The sequence below is a fragment of the Balaenoptera acutorostrata genome, chromosome 3 (assembly GCF_949987535.1).
Source record: "Balaenoptera acutorostrata chromosome 3, mBalAcu1.1, whole genome shotgun sequence".
NCBI lineage: Eukaryota > Metazoa > Chordata > Mammalia > Artiodactyla > Balaenopteridae > Balaenoptera > Balaenoptera acutorostrata.
Window position 1 is genome coordinate 18,937,614 of NC_080066.1, and position 18,754 is coordinate 18,956,367.

The following is an 18,754-nucleotide window of genomic DNA, read 5'->3' on the forward strand; positions in this document are numbered from 1 at the left end:
TGGCTTATAAAGGACCCGTCCTTCTGATGGCCCTTACAGTGAATTACTGCCACCTGGGTCAGGAGCTGCACTGCTTCTAAAAGAGCCAAGATTAAATCTTTAGGTTTTATGGAAGAATTTCTAGCAGTTAACATTCCTCTCTCTCTCCAAATGGCAGCATGAGCGTGTAGCACATGGAATCCATATTTAGAATCAGTAAAAATATTTTTCTGGGCTGAAGTCTGGGGTGGTGGGGCCTTGGCTTCTATGATTTCATTTAAGCTAACTATAGCATCCTGCCATTCGGGTTCCCATCTCTATAAAACTACTCCCATCAGTGAACCGTTCAGCCTCAGGGTTGTCAAGGGGTTCATCTAGAAGACTGGATCTGCTGGAATAAGTTTGTTCTATTGTCTGTGTACACTGATGCAATAAATCTCCATTTTCAACAGCTGTGAGAAGAGTTGCTGGGTTTAAGGCTTGGCACACCTTTAAAGTAATATCGGGGGTACCCGTTAGGAGAGCCTGATATTTTGCTAACCTTCCCCCGGTTAACCAATGGTGTCCTTTGGCTTCTAACACAGATTGCACCTGATGAAGAGTTGATGCATCTAGTATTGTCCCACGGTGAGCTCAGAAGGCTCATTGACCAGTAGGGCCGTGGCTGCTACCGCCTGTAGGCAGCTGGGGCATCTCGGGGCTACTGAGTCCAGTTGTTTTGAAAAGTAAACCACTGCCCTTTGATCTGCTCCCAGCTTTTGGGTCAGGACTCCTAGTGCTATCCCTGACCTCTCATCGATAGGGTGAAGGGTTTGTCTAAATTTGGAAGCCCTAGTGCTGGTGCCCTACTCAACTCAATCTTTAGAGTCTCGAAGTCCCACTGGTGGTCCCTACTCCATTAGAGGGGCTCCCTTTCTTCTCCCTTTAGAGCTTCCTATAGGGGTTTGACTATAAGGCCATAATCTGGAATTCAGATATGGCAGAACCCAGCCATTCTGAGAAAGCCTCGGAGTTGTCTCTTTGTGGTTGGTGATGGTAATGCATTAATGGCTGTTTTCTGATTTATGGCCAGGGCTCATGTGATAGGGGTCAAAACAAACCCTAAATATTGAAACTCTTGCTATGAAATCTGAGTCTTTGTTGGGGAGACTTTATATCCCCTTTCTGCCAGGAAATTTAGGACCTTAACGGTATTCTGATCTGAATCTTTCTTTACCTATTTATTAATAGGTCATCAACATACTGTAACAGAGTTCCATTTTTCAGGCTCAGTTCCCTCAGTTCTTTTGCTAACGCATTTCCAAAAACACAGCAGCTGTCCCGAAGGCCCTGTGGAAGCACTGTCCAAGTGTAGTGAATAGCTTCCCAGGTGTCAAGTTCCTTCCATTCAAAGGCAAAAAGGTACTGGGAGTCTGGATGTAGGGGGATACAGAAAAATACATCCTTGAGGTCTAACAGAGAGAAGTATTGAGCACCCCCTGGCATTTAAGTACGGTGTACAGGTTTGGCACCACTGGGTGAATGGGATGGACGACTGCCTCATGCACCGCTTGTAAGTCTTGCACAAACCGGTATCCCCGTATCTCCGGGAGGCTTTTGGATAGGGAGAATTAGAGAAGGGGACTAGCAGGGCCGAATGAGCCCAGGTTCTAGGAATTTGGTAAGCAGCGGTTGGCCCCCATCCCCACCCCTTCCCCTGCCTCAAGACCTCAGGCTTTAAAGGACAATGCCTCTGCCAAGGGTATTTTTCCCCAGGCTTTTCCTCTATTTCTATTGGGGGAACATGCTTTGCCTTTCCTGGTATCAATATGTCCCAAACCACAGGATCTACCTGTTCCCTAATTTCTTGGGCACTATTTTTATGACCAACAGGCGGGTCATCTGGGGCTACTAACAGGTGCATTCTCTGTTCCGATTTTCTGCCTTCTGGGACCGCACCCTGTTCTAAGAGTACTAGCTCCCAGTTTATTCAGCCAATCTCTTCTGAGGAGGGGGAGGCCATTCCGGCACATACAAAAAGGAAAGAGTGATGATACCAGAATCGACCTCACAGGTAAGGGGGTGGGATGTAAATCGTCCTACCTTTGGCCGCCCATCAATCCCCGTTACAGTACAGTCATGGTTGCAGAGGGGACCAGCAGGCCAACTCAGGACAAGGACACCCACCACTTAACCCAACAAATGGCAATAATACAGTTCAGGGCATGGAACTTTTTAAAATGCGGACTAATAAATGTAATAAACATTACTGAGAGCCAGAGGGGGAGCACAAGTTAAAAAAAGGTTAAAGTCGTCCAGAATTAGACAAAATCATGTTTACACTGCCTTTGGCAAGATTACACACATTGCTGATGCTGGGTATTAGTTCCCTTACTTCCCAGTTAGTACCTGCGTCCGTCACTAACACTTCGTGTCTCTGTACCTCAGTTTCCTCATATGGAAAATGGGTTGCGCCAGGTTTCTCCTGTTCAAAGCATTCTGTCCCCGCGTCTCCCCTCAGCACGCCTCCCCTGGCCACCTGGAAAGCGTGGGAGGGTTGTTTCTAACGCCTTACTTTGTCCCCCCGACAGGCGAGGGTGCAGCGATGCACTGGGGGTGGCGGGGCGGGGAACACCCTCCAGAGTCCCCAAACGCACGGCCCACGTCGAGGTCGGGTGAACAGGAGAGCAGGCACTACTGAACGGATCTAACGGTAACCTGCGGGGAGCGCGGCGCCGCCCTGGCCCAAGGTGCGTTCCGGGCAGACGATAGGCGGCTCAGGACAGGAGAGCGCTCCCACTCTGCCCAGCTGCCTCTCAGCGCATAAAGGAGAAAAAAAGCTCCTCACTCCGCTCCACCCCACCGCCCCCGCTCAGCCCGGAGCCGCCCCGCGGCCCCCGCCCCGCGGCCCCCACCCCGCGGCCCAGGCGCCGCACGCACCTCTCTTCCCCGCACCGGTCCCTCGCGACGCAGCCGCGCTGCCCGCGCCCGCTGGAGGGCCCCCTTCTCGGTCGCGCATCCGCTTCCAGGGCAGAGGGCGGGGCGGTGCCGGGGGGGCGGAGCGCGGAGGGCGCGGAGGGCGGGGCCGGGGGGGCCGGACCCAGCGTCTCCGCGGCCGCCCACGCCCAGGCCTGGCGCTGCGCCTCTCCGCTGCCAGCGTTCCCACCGCCCACGGCCGCCCGCGTTCCCGCCGCCCGCGTCCGCCCCGCGTCCCCGAGTCCCCGCGTCCCCGCATCCCGAGCGGCCGCGCCCCCTGAACCGGAACCGCTTGCGGCCGCCGGCGCGGAGCCGGACCGACCGGGTAGCGGAGGCGGCTGCGCGGCGCCCGCCATGGCGGCGGCGGGGTGAGCCGGGCCGGGCGGCCGCAGTCGCGCGGGCGCGGGCGCTCCTCCGCCGCGGACAGGCCGCCGGGCCGGGCGAGGGGAGCCGGGCCGCCCATGGCGAGGCCGCGCCGCCGCCGCCGTTGCTGACCCGGGGCCGCGCTGGGGCCGGGGCGCCCGCCATGGGGAACACCGCCTCGTGCTGCGTGTCGTCCAGCCCCAAGCTCCGCAGGAATGCCCACTCGCGGCTGGAGTCCTGCCGGCCCGACGCCGACCTGAGCCGCGAGGACACGGGCTGCAACCTGCAGCACATCAGCGACCGGGAGAACATCGACGGTGAGGCGGGAGGGCGGGGGTCCCTCCGATCCCTCCGACGCCCCGCGCCGCCTGAGCGCGCGCCCCGCACCCCGCCCGGCGGCCGTTGCTCTCGGCCCTTCCCCGCGAGCGGGCCGGGGTCTTCGCCCCCGAGAGCGGGCCTGGGCGGGGTCCAGGCCGGGCTCCGGCCGTCTGTCCGGCGGAGCCGCCCGTCTAGTTGCGCGCAGAAGGGTGAGGCCGTCCGTCCTCCGAAAGGCGAAGGGTATGGGGACCCTTGGGCAGGCCGAGGACTGGGTGCCTGGGTCAGCTGCCCGGAAACTCGCCAGTTGACCCCACTTGCTGGCCCTCAGCCCATTTCCATAAAAAACTAACCTCCCCAAAACACCACCAACAAGAAGCCTTTTTTTGGGGGGGGGGTGCTGAGAGATTGCAGTCAGAGAGCTTCACCTGAATGCTTTAAATTTTTTTCTTTACAGTATTATCACAGTGATTTGCAGAGAGCTTTGGAATAAGTCCCCTCTTTTTTGCTTAGGGCTGAATTACAGTCCCGTGAATTTCTGATTGATTTGAATGACTTTTGGTTTGGACTAGTGTTTGTAAAGGAAGTTAAAGGACTGATCGCTGCGCCTAGTAATGGTTGTTTATTTTATTGGTCTTACAGTATCTTTATTAGTACCATCTTAAAAATAAGCTACGTGACTTAATATCTACAGATGGGTAGTTTATGCATCATACAGTTTATAAATTTTCACCTTAAAAATTTGAAATTGGAAATATATTTTTATGACAACTTGACTCTTTTTTTAACCATTGAATCTTTTCACAGTTGATGTGGTTGAACTAGTCTGAAAAAATTTCTTGTGTGAATGAATTGGCACAAGTCTATCGTAATTTATTCTTGTCGCTTTTAGGATGGCGCATTCCATCTAGTGTGCAAAGCCAAATTTAAACTCTACCAAAGGGAAGAATTTTCTCATTGTTTGGCCTCATTTAATTTCTTCTAAATAGTAAATTCTTCTTTTTAGGACAACAACTTTATTAAATGAGTACCATATGTAAAAGGCTAAAACAATGCCTGGTTTATAGTAGGCACTTAGTAAATTAGGGTTCAGTATGACATTTCTAGTGGTGTTATTTTAGACTTCCATTATGTTGACCTACTCTTTAGTTGCCTTTGAACTATAACCGTACTTTTTTAAAAAAATTTATGCATTTAAAAGCATCTAGCAGGATATTAAGGTCGGTCTGTCGTGATCATTCCTATGGGCTCAAGCACCTGAAAGAAGTGGCCAGCATGTAATAAACACTAAGTATTGTGTTTTAAAGGAATGAATGAATGATTTTGTTGTAGAAAATCATCATTTAGTCCTATATAATGTTGGAACATTGAAGATAATTTCTCCCTTACGTTGTGCCTTAATATCAGGTAGAGGCATTGTGTTTTAAATAATGGATTAAAATAATACAAACAAAAGGAATACTCTCATTTCTTAGACCCAGGCTGCACGTTATTATTGCCTATAGTAAGGAAACAGGAAAATAAAAGTAATTGTAATCAGCTATTCGGCAGTAAGGCTTAGAAGGATTTTGCCAGAAAAAAATAGAGTAGTGTTGTGTTCTTTCATTTGGAAGAAATCTAAGTTTTGGTCTTCATTCGCTTTTGAGAAAACATTTGGAAGAGCAGCAGCTCTTGTTTTGGAGGTTTGGGGTGGTTTGAGAGACTATAGTGCAGGTTAAGAGGATTTCTAATTTGGACTGTAGATGATTTCTAATCTGCGCTGTAGTGGCTTCTCACCCCAGAACCCAGTTGGTTTGAGGCTAGTTTAAACCCAGAAATACTAATTCACTATTTAAACAATGTTCTGTCTGCCACATTCAGTCAATAATACTTGTAGTATTTACCTATTCAGCCATTCTCAACGGTTTCAATTAGAGCAGAAATCTAGGACTGGGCTTTGGCATTAGTATGTGTAAAGCGCTCCAGGTGATTCTAAGATGCAGCCGGGTTGAAAGTCGCTGGCTGGTTGAGCCTTGGAAGTGTCACTGTTGTTCAGGGGCATTTTCCGTGGAAATTCATTCTGTCCGAGGCTTGGAGAAGAGAATAGATTTGCTTAAGTTGTAGTGTATAGATGTACATATATATCTGTATTTTAACTTCTGATTGTTAGATGATTAGTAAACATGTAAAAACTGCATCTCAGGAGTTCTTGATTTTAGTAGGTAACAAAAGCTGAAGTGCCTAAGTACCATATTTCTTATACCCTGAAAGATCTTCCAGACAGCTAGTCTTGGAAGGTTCAGAGAAGTTCATGGAGCTGGGTTAGGTTAGTTTCTTCAGAGCACAAAGATATGAGGTTCATGTTTTCCCTGCCCAAACACAGCAGGTAATGTTTGTAGAATTTCAGTGACTGGGTTAGGCTTCCATGACGCCCACAGGCAACTTGCCTGCCTTTGTATTTAGTGTACCTTAGTGTTAGGTTATTCCTGCTTTAGAAATTTATATTAGACTCATCAGTTACCCAGGTATTACTCCTGGTAAAATTATTGTGGGATTGAGAAAAAACAAAAACGCTTAGCAACAGTGATGGTAATAAGCACAGCCCTTACATATTGCTTACTCTGTGCTGGATGCCGCTTTAACGCTCGACATCAGCTCATTCGTTCAGTCGTCACAGTAACCCTGGGGGTAATATTATCCTTACTTTAAGACCAAGAAATGAGACAGAGAGGAGAAATGACTTGCCCAAAGTCATGGAGCCAGTAAATGACTAGTGGAAACTTTTCATTGTTGCTTGACTAGTCATCAAATATTAACTAAATATTAACTAGTGTGGGGTTGCCTTCTGGGGTAGGCTGTGTGTCACTGCGTTGTATCCATGATTTCTCTGGGAAGGACTTCCTCCATCTGTAACATGCTGGACTTACCTGATTAGATTATTTTTGTGGGAGGAGAAGAAGAAGAATGGACTAAAGAGAATTTAAAATTCGGTGAGACCAAATAAATCAGGATAATTGTAACATCTGTACCAGAGTGTCAGTTTGGGTTGACAAACTCAAACCTCAAAATGACTGGGAGCCACTTCATCCAGGGATCAGCTGTCATCCTTGACAATCCAATAGCTCCCTCATCTCATATCCAGTCTGCTAGGAAGGCATGACTCTCTACCTTCAAAATATATCCAGAATCTGACCGCTTCTTAAAACCTCTCCTGCGTAGCAATCTAAGCAGCCTGACTGGTCTCCCTGCTTCTCCCCTTACCCACCACAGTCTGTTCTCGACACTGCAGCTGTGCTGAGATCCTTTTCAGAACTTTAACACATCACTCCTCTGCTCAAAAAGCTGCAGCGACTTCTTATGTCACATGGAGTAAAAGCCTTACCGTGAACTTGACAGTGGAGTCCTTCCAGTAGTCTCCAAGGCCCTTTGTGATCTGCCTGCCCTCCTCAATCACTAGCTGTTTCCAGCCACACTGGCCTCCTTCAGTGCTGTTCCCTGAACACACCAGACATGCTGTCACTCCAGGACCTCTGCTCTGTCCCTCTGCCTGGAATGCTCTTCTCCATGTGTCCTCTTGGCCAGCCCCCTCACCACCTTCAGTCTTAGTTCAAGCCTCACTTTTTCAGTGAGGCCTTCCCAATCACCCCACTTTAACGTTCCTCTGGTCACCCCATCAGCAATCCTAATATAAATTTTGTGCAGTATGATTTCTTAATTGCATGTCACCTGTAGTACATTGTATACACATATATGTATATATTGTAATAATATTTCTACTCTAGCATATAAGTTCTACTAGAACATTTTTGTTTTGTTCACTGATGTAACTTTAGTGCTTACAGTAGTGCCTGATACCTTGAAGACCAGCTTTAAATATTTGTTGAATGAATGAGTGAAGCCAGCCACTGAAGGACATCAGAGTCAGAGCATCAGTGTGTGTATTTATTGACTGAGAGGAAGCAGAAGGAAGTAGGGAATGAATAAGACCTGTAATAATGAAAGCAGAGTGGATGTGAAACTTTTTGGTTGGTTTGCGTTTTAACCTGAGAGGTAAGCAGATAAGGTGATATCCTGAAAATGAAACTGAAGAAAGATTTCAAAGCATAACAAAAGAAAAAAACACACCCAAACTGAAAGGAAACCAATGGCTAGTGGAAATCTCTTTAACGGCGTGATATGTTTAGTCTTATTTCAGATGTCTCTTCAGATGAATGGCTTTAGCTGTGGTCTCACGTCCTTAAGGATCAAAGTGAGACTCAAATGCTTATAAGTCAAAAAACACTAGATAAACAAATGTGATTATGAACATAGCCATTCATGTGACTTTCTTGGATTAAACGTGAAATGTGTTCTGGGATATACGGCACTGGTATCTGAACCTCCCGGGCCAGGGAAGCTGGAAGCTTGAGGTGCTTCCCCAGGCACGGCAGGGTAGCTGGGGAAGCCCACTGCTGTAAGGGTGGGGCGGCAAGAGAGCTGGTAACAGACCTAAATGCCTGTTTGGAGCAGGAGCTTGGACTCCTGGCGTTGGTGTCTGCGCTGTCTGCAGCCTATGGAAATTGATGTCTTCTGCGTTCTTTTTCTCGAGTCTCAGCCCCACTTTAACCTTTCCAGCCTGACGGGCAAAACCATGCCTGTAGACTTTGCTTCCAGCCTAAAATTTATTAGCAGTGCTGCCTGCAAGGTTTGTGAAGATGTTCTGACCAAGTGTGGGCTGATTGCATACAGTGGGGGCTCCATGGAGCAAAGCTTGTGGCCCCCTGACCTCCACTCCACTCACTTTCCTCCCTAATTTAGAATCAGGGAGTCATTTGCTCCCATCCCCTCACTTTACGGATGAGGAAGCTGAATCTTGGAGAGGTGCAGTCTCTTGCGCAGGTCATGCAGATCTTGGAAGAGGGTAGTGAATCTCTTCACATCTTTCTCCTCATTTTACAGGAGAGGTAATCGAGCCTGAAAAGTTAAGAAATTTGCTCAAGTTTCCACAGCTAGTTAGTGGCAGAGTTGGGGTCCAATCTATCCTTACTTGCTAGAGCGTCACACCTCAACTACCCTGTGATAGCTACTTAGGGAGGGAGTGATCTGTGCCTGGCCCATGCCTCTCTTGTTTTCAGAGGTTCAGTTGTTGCCTTTGTGCTTTTGGCTAGCAATACTTTGCGAATAGGATTTTTACTTTTCTGCTCCTTTTAGGGAGGAGTGAAGATTAAATAATTTTTTGGAATTGTAGATTTTCTCACCCTTTTCTGCAAAGCTGATTGTTTCTATCATCTTAAGGAGATGAATTGCTTTCACATTTCTGGCTAGATGAAACTAACAACACAAAGATTAAATCCATTCCTATCCAGGAAAGGGCAGAACCAAAAGGAAATATATAGTGAGAGGCAAGCCACGTGAGCAGCTTTGAAATCCTGTTTTAATCACGCAGGGTCAGAGATTTAGTTCCAAGCATATAGTGTTGGACTTACCTTTAAGGAAGCAGTGTTTGGTATTTTTCACAAGAGAGCAATTCACAGTATCATGCTTGTCATACTTCAAAGTACAGATCCTTTAATGATTCAACATCTAGGCGCCCAGGGTAAGTCTGTGGCACCAACAGTTGATGTTAGAGCCTCTCGTGCTTTCAGTATCATTTTCAGCTGGTAGCTGGAAGGAGTGAGAGAGCTCACTCTCTCTCTGCAGCCTTTCGCGTCATCATGAAATGTTGAGTTTGTTGCTGGGAGTCTTGGGTAGGAGATCATTTCCTCTCTGTGCTCCGAGACTCACTGTTGTCCTAGCCTACCTTTCCTGAAGAATGAGAGAAGGCTCTTCCCAGGGGGTTTACAGAATGTGCCTCTGGGTCTGTGAAGTTGATGGAGGGCAAAGAGCGGGAGCCCAGTAATCAGGAGGTCTGCGCTCTGGACGTGGCTCTGCCTTTGCTGCGGGGCCTCTGTGCTACTGAGCCACTTTCCTCTCTGCTTAAAGAAGGGTGCTTAAAAGTACTGCCTTGAGGGCTTCCCTGGTGACGCAGTCGTTAAGAATCCGCCTGCCAATGTAGGGGACACGGGTTCGAACCCTGGTCCGGGAAGATCCCACATGCCGTGGAGCAACTAGGCCCGTGTGCCACAACTACTAGGCCTGCACTCTAGAGCCCATGAGCCACAAATACTGAGCCTCTGCGCCTAGAGCCCGTGCCCTGAAACAAGAGAAGCCACCGCAGTGAGAAGCCCACGCACTGCAACAAAGAGCAGCCCCCCTCGTCGCAACTAGAGAAAGCCCGCGCACAGCAACGAAGACCCAACGCAGCCCAAAATAAATAAATAAATTTATTTTTTTAAAAAACTGCCTTGACATATGACCCAAGGGACCTAAAATGAGACTAAAATCCTTAATAAACCAGAAAGTACTAGGTGCATGTATGTCATTATGAACATGGCGCTCATGTTGATTTTCTTGGATTAAATATGCAGTGTGCTGCAAGAGCTACAGCAACCTGTGTTTGAACTTTCCATAGACAGAGAAGCCAGAAGCCGAGGGGCTCATCCGACCAACATATCAAGCATTCAAGGTAGTACTGGAAGGATAAGTGGAATTTTAGAGCTGGGTGGGATGAGGTTATGCAGAGTTCTGTGACCTTTGAGTGGAAGCTTGCTGGCAGTAGAATTTGGAATAGAAATCATCCTCTTTCTAGCATTTATTGCCCTTCTGGGTTGCGTCTTTCCAAAGTCATACCATGATGCCACGCAGTGAAAGTGGGATGAGTATTTGAGACAGCTTCCCCGACTCCTGGGGATGCCCGGCCCCCCCAGCCAGCCAGCCGGTTGGCTGGCTGCCCGTGGAGCCGGGTTCCTGGGAACGTCAGCCTGTGCCCTGACAGAGAGGGTAAGGCCAGGGATTTAAAAAAAAAAATTCTTCAAAGAATAAGGTTTTTGAGGCATGCATACAGGTGCTTTATTGTATTAAAATACTGCTTTAAATAAAGAGGAATTGATGGGCTGAAAAATAAGCTCAGGAAGCCCTGCGCGAGTTTTTTTGGGGCAGTTTGTGCCCATCTTTTTCAAGGAAGAATCTGACTGGCTGGGTCCACAGCTGCAGAGAGGCCAGAGGAGACCTCGCCCTCTGTTCCCTTTCTCAGCTGCTTGTGCTGCTGGTAGCTGTTTCGTATGGCTCCCTTCCTTTGCTTCTTCTAGGGGCTTCTTTTGCTCTCTGCCAGCTTGGAAAAAAGGGTGTGCTGAAGCTAAAATCGAGCGTGGTTGGTCTGACAGCTGACAAATTGGCAGGCTCCTCAGTCGGCAAGGTTTTGCCTAGAAAGTCTCTTCGTGACTCTGAGAAGAGAGATCATCTCAGGGACGGTCAGTTCCAAATTGCTACATTCTGGGCTTCTCTGTTGCCTTGCTGGGCAGGTTACACTTAAATACTGGAGTGGAAAACCTTGAAATCCTTTATTCTTCGCCTTTGTCAGAATATTGACATTCTATACAACAGTTTTGACTTGATAAAGAAACTTTGTTTTTTTATTTGTTTTTCATATGGCTCAAAAATTGGACTGAAAAGGAGTTCTAAAATATTTGGGCAATGGTAACATCTCTGGGATAAGTGTCTAGACTCCTGTGGTTATCCTACTTTGATTGAAAAAAAAAATTTCAACCTGATTTCATTATTTGGTAGACACATTACCTAACATGTAATTTTAATTCCTGGGTCATTCTTTTGTGGTCTTTGTCCCCTATTCGGGCTGTATAGTGGGGGCTCATTGAGTGTGATAGATGTGAGTGCCATGCTCAGCAGAGATGTACCAGCCTCCGCAGACATGTCAGCTGGCTCCTGGTACTGAGAGAAATACAGCTGGAGTACACTAAAGATAATTGTTAGCAACTGCAGTTACATCCTTGCCAGATTGCTTCGTGAGCTTTACAGAAATCTTAGTTGGATGGTGAAATGCAAGTCACTTCTATTTTGGACACCTCCGAGACACCTTGTGTCTCTGAGGAGGATGAATAGGAAATACTCTGCATGGGAGTTCACATGTAATATAGCTGTGTTGCAACACTGTGTAGTGTTTGAAATATTTTGTAAGCAAGTTTTCTTGTGGATGGATGATTCTGTTCCTGGTGGGGAAAGAGAAGCTATTAAAGATATTGTGATTATATTTGATAAACTCTTGTCTCACTCTGCAAATTTAGCATTAATCAGGGGAATTAGTGCATGGATGGATAGGTTAAGAGGTCTGTCCTTCACCTCAAGAAAAGGTTTCACTCCACATTTAGAATTCTGTCCAGGAATGAACCTTGACTTAGGATACTAGTTGATGACAGCTATTGAATTAAGTGTAATCGCAATTGTCCTTTGAACTATCTCTGGTTTTTAGATGTGGATCTACATTTTGTATAGTTGCTTACGAGTCTAGGTTTTAGGGCTCCCTGTGTGTCCTGCCGAAATCTAGGATGAGAGTCGAAGTTGTGATGCTGTGTTTAAATTCAGCTTCAAAAATTTCGAACTCACACATTCATCAAGCAGTGCTTCATTTATAGGGAGCATTACTTTTGTCAGTTTATGCGGATAATCTTTTTTTTTCCCCCTCAAGCTGTGTGTAAGTGATGGGCCGTTATTTTAATGTGTAGTTCTTGTTACTCCTTTGCTTGAAAGGCATTGGTAAACAGGGTTTCTACAGAATTGGAGATTGCCTTCTGTCTTCGAGAGCTAAAGCCAATGAAGAGGGACGTATTATTGTTCATTCACTTTAATGTTAGCATACATTTGACTCTTTTCTATAGGTAAATCTAATGTCTGATTTTCTGTGTCTTGCATTTTGTCGGAAGTCGGGAGGAAGCATAGCAAAGCTGCCTTTCAGAAGGGTGACTTGAAGTATCAACCGCACAGCCCTGAACTGGAGGAGGAGAGCACGGGTCCTTGCTGTGCACGCCGTTCTCTTCCGTGGAGGCTGGTGGTTCTGTCTGAGCCCTGCACCCGGGTGCAGGCCCCGTGCCCTGTGTAGTGTCTCCTCCGCAGCGGGAGGGACGCTGCTTAGTCGCTGGCTTTGCAGCTGTCGGTGGCCCCTGGGTTTGGGGAGTGCAGGACGTGAACAGAGCGTGTGCGGAGGGGCTGCGGCGGCCTCGAGGAGGTGGGGGTGGGAGGGGGGGACGACCCTGTGCAAGACCCCTGGGCGGGCACAGCCCCACGAGTGGTCAGTGCCTTTGCTTCTGGGCCACGTTGGGTGCCTCGCGCCCTTGAGAATGACTGGGGCTGGACGGTGCGCGGGGCTGTGGTTTTCAGCGTCAGTGGGGATGGCCTGCTGGGGAGAGGCCCTGTGGGCTTCCGGTGTGGGACCAGGAGACACTGGACGACTGGACCTCATCGTTGCCTCTCATTTAACCAAGAATGTTCTGGGGGGAACCTTTGTTGAAGCCTAAGTTGGGTGTTTCGAAAATGGAAGTTATTCTTGTGTCTGGGGTAAAAAGGCACTGTGACAGGAGCAGAGGGAAGGAGGGAGGGAGCCGAGGACGGAGTGTGAGGACAAGAGAAGAGTGGGTGGAGCCGGGTGAGCATGGGCCGCAGCCTGCGAGGGGGCAGCGCCATCTCCCCTTTGTCTTGGTTCTGCACGTTTGTCACTGTCACACGTCCGAGGCCACGGGCAGGCATGCCGGGCTCCAGGGGCACCGTGTGAACAACCCCGCTGTTTCCCCACAGGGCTGCTTTCTGTGCTCATTTGGACTCCTTAGAACGGGCACGTGCTCTGAGGTAGGGCTACTCGTGGTACTGTGGACAGAAACATGTGCCCTTGACTCTGAGCTGATGGGGCCATGGTGTTCTGGGTGCACCTGGAAGGTGTGTGATTCCTCTGCTCAAATTAAAAAGTCATGCGTTTGTCTTCAGTATGCCTTCTCCTTTTTTTCTTCCCCTTTCTTTTTTCCCTTTTTAGTGCAATACTGAGAGGCGTGGTACATTTTTCTTTTAGCCGGCAGTTTTATTTTTTACTTCAACTTTAAAATCAGCTAGTTTTTTTGTGTGGGTTTTTCATATTTTATTAGTACTCACAGTGGGCTTTCCTTTGAGAGTCTGTTTTGAGGAGGAATATAAAGATGGTCTGTTTGAGTTGGTAAAGCTCTGATCTGTTTTCTGACGTCGCTTTGGCTTGGTTTGAGTGCTCAGTGCAGTTTTGTACTTTTGTGGACCTTTTCAAATCTCATCACTGCAGCTGGGTGACCTGGCTTCCTGAGGCAGGTGGTGGGTGAACAGAAAAGGTGTTTGATTCAGGGTCTGGTATTCAAGGTCATGCTTAATAGAAAACTTGGGGGGAAACCCCTCTGGGTGTCGTATCTGTGTTGCACTGTTATACTCTTAAGGAAAAAAGTTTGGGGATGAACAGGTCATTTGATTTCAAGACTTGATTTGATTTGAGGTTTAGAAATTCAAGTCTTGATTTGTAGCTTGCCTAGGTGAAGAAAGCTCCAAAAAATGTGGTGATGCTGTATTCCTGACAATTAAACCTTGCCTCTATGAATATTTGAACCCAAAATGTCAATCCCTTAGTTGTAAAATTACCTATAAAGATAGAAATGGAAGTGGCTCCTGAAGCTGAAGAGGTTCCTCCAGAGCCTGAGAGTTGAAGGTGCACAGTCAACGCCTGCGGTGCCCGTGTAGCACAGATCACTGATTAGGAAGCGTCCCCGTTGTCCAGGTGCAGCCGTTGATTAGCGAGGTGGTCAGCAGCCTTGCTGCGGAGCTCAGAGGGAAGCCGGCTGCCTGGGCCTCGACGGCAGAATTAAAAAGGCTCCCGGCAGAAAGATGGGAGGACGGAGCGTTGGGGCTGCCCCTGCTTCCGGGGCTGCCTGTCCACGTGCGCACGGAGCCCTGTAGCAGCGCTGCTTGCAGTTACAAGGACGAGCCCCTCCTGGTCCGCGTAGCACATCTGGACGTGACGCGGAGATGAGCCATGCAGAGGCAGCCAGACCTTGGTCCTTTTCTCTCTGTTCCTTCTGTATTCTGAGGCCCTCTGACGTGACCTTCAGTATTGTTTTTAGAGTGAATCTGAAGTTTAACCAGGCCCAGTATATGCCCGTGTGCATGAAATAAGAGGTCTTTCAGGGAAGGAAGGTCTGGCTTTACCCAAGCGAAGTGTGTCATAGTTCTTTCAGCTGCTTTTGTGGGCAGGCTGTCTAGAGAATCTGTTTGCACAAGAAGAAATACGACAAAATGTCTTCTGTACCACTTAAGGTAGGGGTGCTTAGCAGTTCGTGGGGACCAGGAATGTAACTTGAGACAGAAGATTATGATTATAGAATATTTTAAGTACTTTTGTTTTAAGCATATAAAACAAAACCGTGGGACACGATGAACAGAAGTGCTTCTTATTAGGTGCCCTTACGAGACCTCTTTTGGTGAACAGGTAACCAGTATATAAAGGGGTATCCAATATGAATTTGAATCCTATTTTCTTAGTAAACAGCAGTGCTCCTCTTGAAGGTCTTCAGCCCAACAGTTTTTAGGGCCATTGCTCGTTATGCGCTTTGGCCAGGTAGGCGTGATCACTGATACCTGTGTTGGCCATGTTGTTTGGTTTGCTCCTGAGGGTGTACGTAATTTACCTGATTTTCAGGTATTATTATAAGACACTTGGGGTATGATGTCTTGGCCTTCATTTCACTTGTTTTGTTCCAGGAAGTCTACCTAGAATACAGCGTTCCCAGTACCGTTTTTATTTGAAATGCCGGTTATTGCTGAGCGTGGGATCAGTTTGTAGGATGACTGTGGCTGCAAAACTAATCAGAAAGCTTTTTTTTTTTTTTCCTTTTTTTCCCCAGAGTTCAGAAGTGGTGACAGTTGTTTAGTTTGGAGTTCTCATTGTAGATAAAAGAGGCCACATAAGCAGAATGCTAATGCTGTGAGGAACTAGACAAGCTGAGAAGTTAGGGGGGCTTCCTTTCCTTTTAAACTAACATGTCTAGCAAGTGGTAAATTCCTTGTGAGAAGTATTTCTAGAATGTGTTGTCTTCAGCCACGGAGAAGCAGGAGTTGGAGAGAAAATGGAATTCAGCAGCAAGTGTTGGCCGAGAGACGTCTGTTTTCCATCACTTGCAGGGGGAACTCGTGGTGCCTGTGATGACTGGGCTCAGAGCCCTGGCTATCGCGGGCAGTGCTGTGCTGGCATTTTGCATACGAGCGGGAATTTGATGCCCCCTCTTGGAGGTTAAGGTTCAGTTCCTCTACCGGTCAACAAATATTGGTCAATCCAAGTACTAATCAGTTCCAGGCTCCCCACTGGATGCTGGGAATGCAAAGATCAATGTAGCTTGGACTTTGCCCTTAGGACCTAATGATCCTTTAAGGGAGACAAATATGCAGATAAGTGATTACAATACCATATACAGAGGTAGAAGGGAGGCTGAAATGATGATCTCTGTCCTAGGTGGTGAGGGGATGTGGTCAGGGAAGGCTTTGCCAAGACAGCCTGGTGCTGAGGGCAAGAGGAGTGGGAGTGGGGAAGGGGCGGGAAAGGGTGCAGGGAAACTGCTTCAGAAAGATCATGCGTGCATTGGGGCATAACTTTGTTTTGAAGTCAGTAGGTAATGTTGAACCTATCGGTGGCTTAGTCCCCAAACATCTTATTTAATGAATTATGCTCCTTAGGGGGACATTTGTTCTAAAAGATTTCATAATGGATGGATGTGCATTGGAGAGCAGTTTCTTGAGTATTTTGCATATACTCTGGATTCTGGGAAATGATTACTCAAAGTTGTAACGTGGAAGACAGGATAATGTCTTGAGAACTGTAAAAGCAATGTGCTGTTTTTGTTGGGTATGAGACATTAGCCTTCGTAGAATCACGGAGTGTTCATACCATCAGGTACCACCGAGATCCTCACGCTTCAGGTCAGGCAGCCAAGCTGCTGGGAGGGCTGCTCCCCAGCGTTACACAGCTCGTTCTGGGTGGTGTGCAGGCGGGAGCAAGTCTCCTGATGGGGGTCAGGGCCTTTCACACTGGTTCTTGCCACAAAGTTAAATATTCCCCAAAGGAGATTAATCTTTTTTTTTTTTTTTTTGGCTGCGCTGGCTCTTCGTTGTGGCTTGTGGGCTAATGAGGCTGTGTAACAAACTACCCCCAAATTTAGTAGCTTAGAACAACAGTATTCATCATCTCTCAGTTTCTGTGAGTCGGGACTCCGGCACACCTTAGCTCAGGGTCTCTGGTAGAATTGCAGTCGAGCTGTCAGCTGGGGCCGTGGTCCTCTTAGGGCTCAACCAGGATAAGAGAATCTCCTTCCAAGGCGTCAGGTGCTCGCTGGCTGCTGGCTTCAGACATCAGTTCCTTGCCTTGCCAGCCTCTCCAGGGGCAGCTCCCACCATGGCAGCTGGCTTCCCCTAGAGCAAGTGATCTGGGAGGGCAAGAGATACCCCTAGGGTAGGTGCCGCAGCCTTTCTGTACCTGAGTTAGAAATGGCATTCCATCGTTGCTCAAGTCCGGCCCACACCCAAGGGAACAGTGTTACATAAGAGTGTGAATACCTAGAGGTGTTTGGGGGGGGGCTATATTGGAGGCTGCTTACCGCAGGCGTTAAACAAGATTCTTTTGCTTGTATGTAATGGTAGTCCACTAAAACTGCTTGAGCAAAATGGGTGGGGAGTGCAGGAGGGAAGAGTTACTGCAAGTACGTGAAGATATTTCATGGAAAGCAAGGGCCAGGAGCATACCTGAGTCTCATAGGGAACTGGAGTTGGGAGTTGGACAGCCTGTAGGAACAGAGTCAGCTGTCTCTTCAGTATTTTACTTTTAAATTCTCTTGTCAGGCTTAGTTGGTCTTATCTTTCTCCATGTCTCAAATTTATTTTTCTGTCAATTTTTATTCTCTCTGTAAAATTCCTTCCTTTCTCCCTCCCTCCCTCCCTCCCTCCCTCCCTCTCTCCCTCCCTCTCTCCCTCAATTCTAAGACCACAAAAGACTGACTAGAATCTCAGTGTTCCAGTTTCCCAGGAGGAAGGATTGCATGTACTCCACCCAGCTAATGGGGTGGCTTCCCCTGTGAGAGATGTCCAGTCAGCTGTGGTGGGTGAAGGTCAAGATGGGGGGTCTGGACATGACTACAGAAGCTTTACCTCTGTTGTTATGGAAGTGGATAAAAGGGTGAGGTTGCAGGGGGTGGTGAATGGTTGGGGGAAGCACATTTCAGAGAAGGGCATTTGGAAATAATTTTATCAGATATGTATTTTTAAAATCCGTGTTTCAGTTTTCCCTGGTAGGAAAAGGAATTCCCTAGTAGACCTAAAATGAATGAATTTGGGTAAAACTCAAGTTAGGGGTAAGTTTCACAAATAGTTTGGAAAAGAGGGACTTTAGCAGAAAAGCATGGTTATCTCTATTAAGAAATTAAAATAAAAAGTCTTTGAGACATCTGTTAATTTGAAAGCTGGGAAACTTACTAAAATTACTGTTTCTCTTTCTTGCTCTTTCTTAGCTTGCCCCTTATAAATTCCAGGTTTATCCACTTAAAAAAAAATGCTCTTACACTGTGAACATCTGTCAGCTTTCCTATCTTAGATTTTTTTTTTTTAGCAGTTTATGTAACTTGAATTGAAATAAGCATTTTTGTTCTGTTCTAAAACTGCCCACTTAAGTGTCTTCATAACACTGTTTTTGGCTTTAATTGATTTCAATAAATTATAAAGGTGCACAGAAGGTTTTTATTGACATTTTTGCATACTTTGACTTAGCCGTAAGAAATTTTGTGTTATAAAGATAGGAACTGAAAGCCTTTCCCAGAGGTATCTTTCTTTTTGCTTTGTAGACAAGTTGGTTGGTTGGTTTTGAGTTTTGTTTTGGAGTTTGATTTGAACAGTCCAATAGCGGCAGCAATTAAAGCAGATTAATATGCGGTAAATACTTAAGCTTGTACATTTTAGGATGTTGCTCTGTTGGTTAAAAATTGAAACTGGCAGAATGGTCTCTGGGAATGCTAAGCCCTTACAGGTCCCTGGGTGGGGAGAGCCGGCAAGTGGCGTTGGCACAGGTGGGTGTGGAGACCCAGAGGGTGTTCTGAGTGTTTCAGAGTCTGCTGATTTTTGCGAGGTTTGCCGGTTGGTGCTCCTTTGGAAAAGTCAGCTTCCACTATTTACCCTAATACATTCCTCACACAGTACTCCATTATTGTAGATGTAGATTTGGTAATGACGCTGCTATTTCCTGTTAGAATCT

The 18,754-nt window shown here is 47.3% G+C and overlaps 1 protein-coding gene across 1 annotated transcript in view; it reads left to right on the forward strand.

Annotated features, from left to right (window-relative positions):
• Positions 1–3,074: 3,074 nt before the first annotated feature.
• The window catches only part of CCNY (cyclin Y), a 124,280-nt gene continuing 108,600 nt past the window's right edge, over positions 3,075–18,754 (forward strand). Inside the window, exon 1 of the mRNA XM_057542963.1 lies at positions 3,075–3,614. Coding sequence (XP_057398946.1) covers positions 3,461–3,614 — 154 coding nt within the window. The 5' untranslated portion in view covers positions 3,075–3,460. The remainder of the gene's footprint in view (positions 3,615–18,754) is intronic.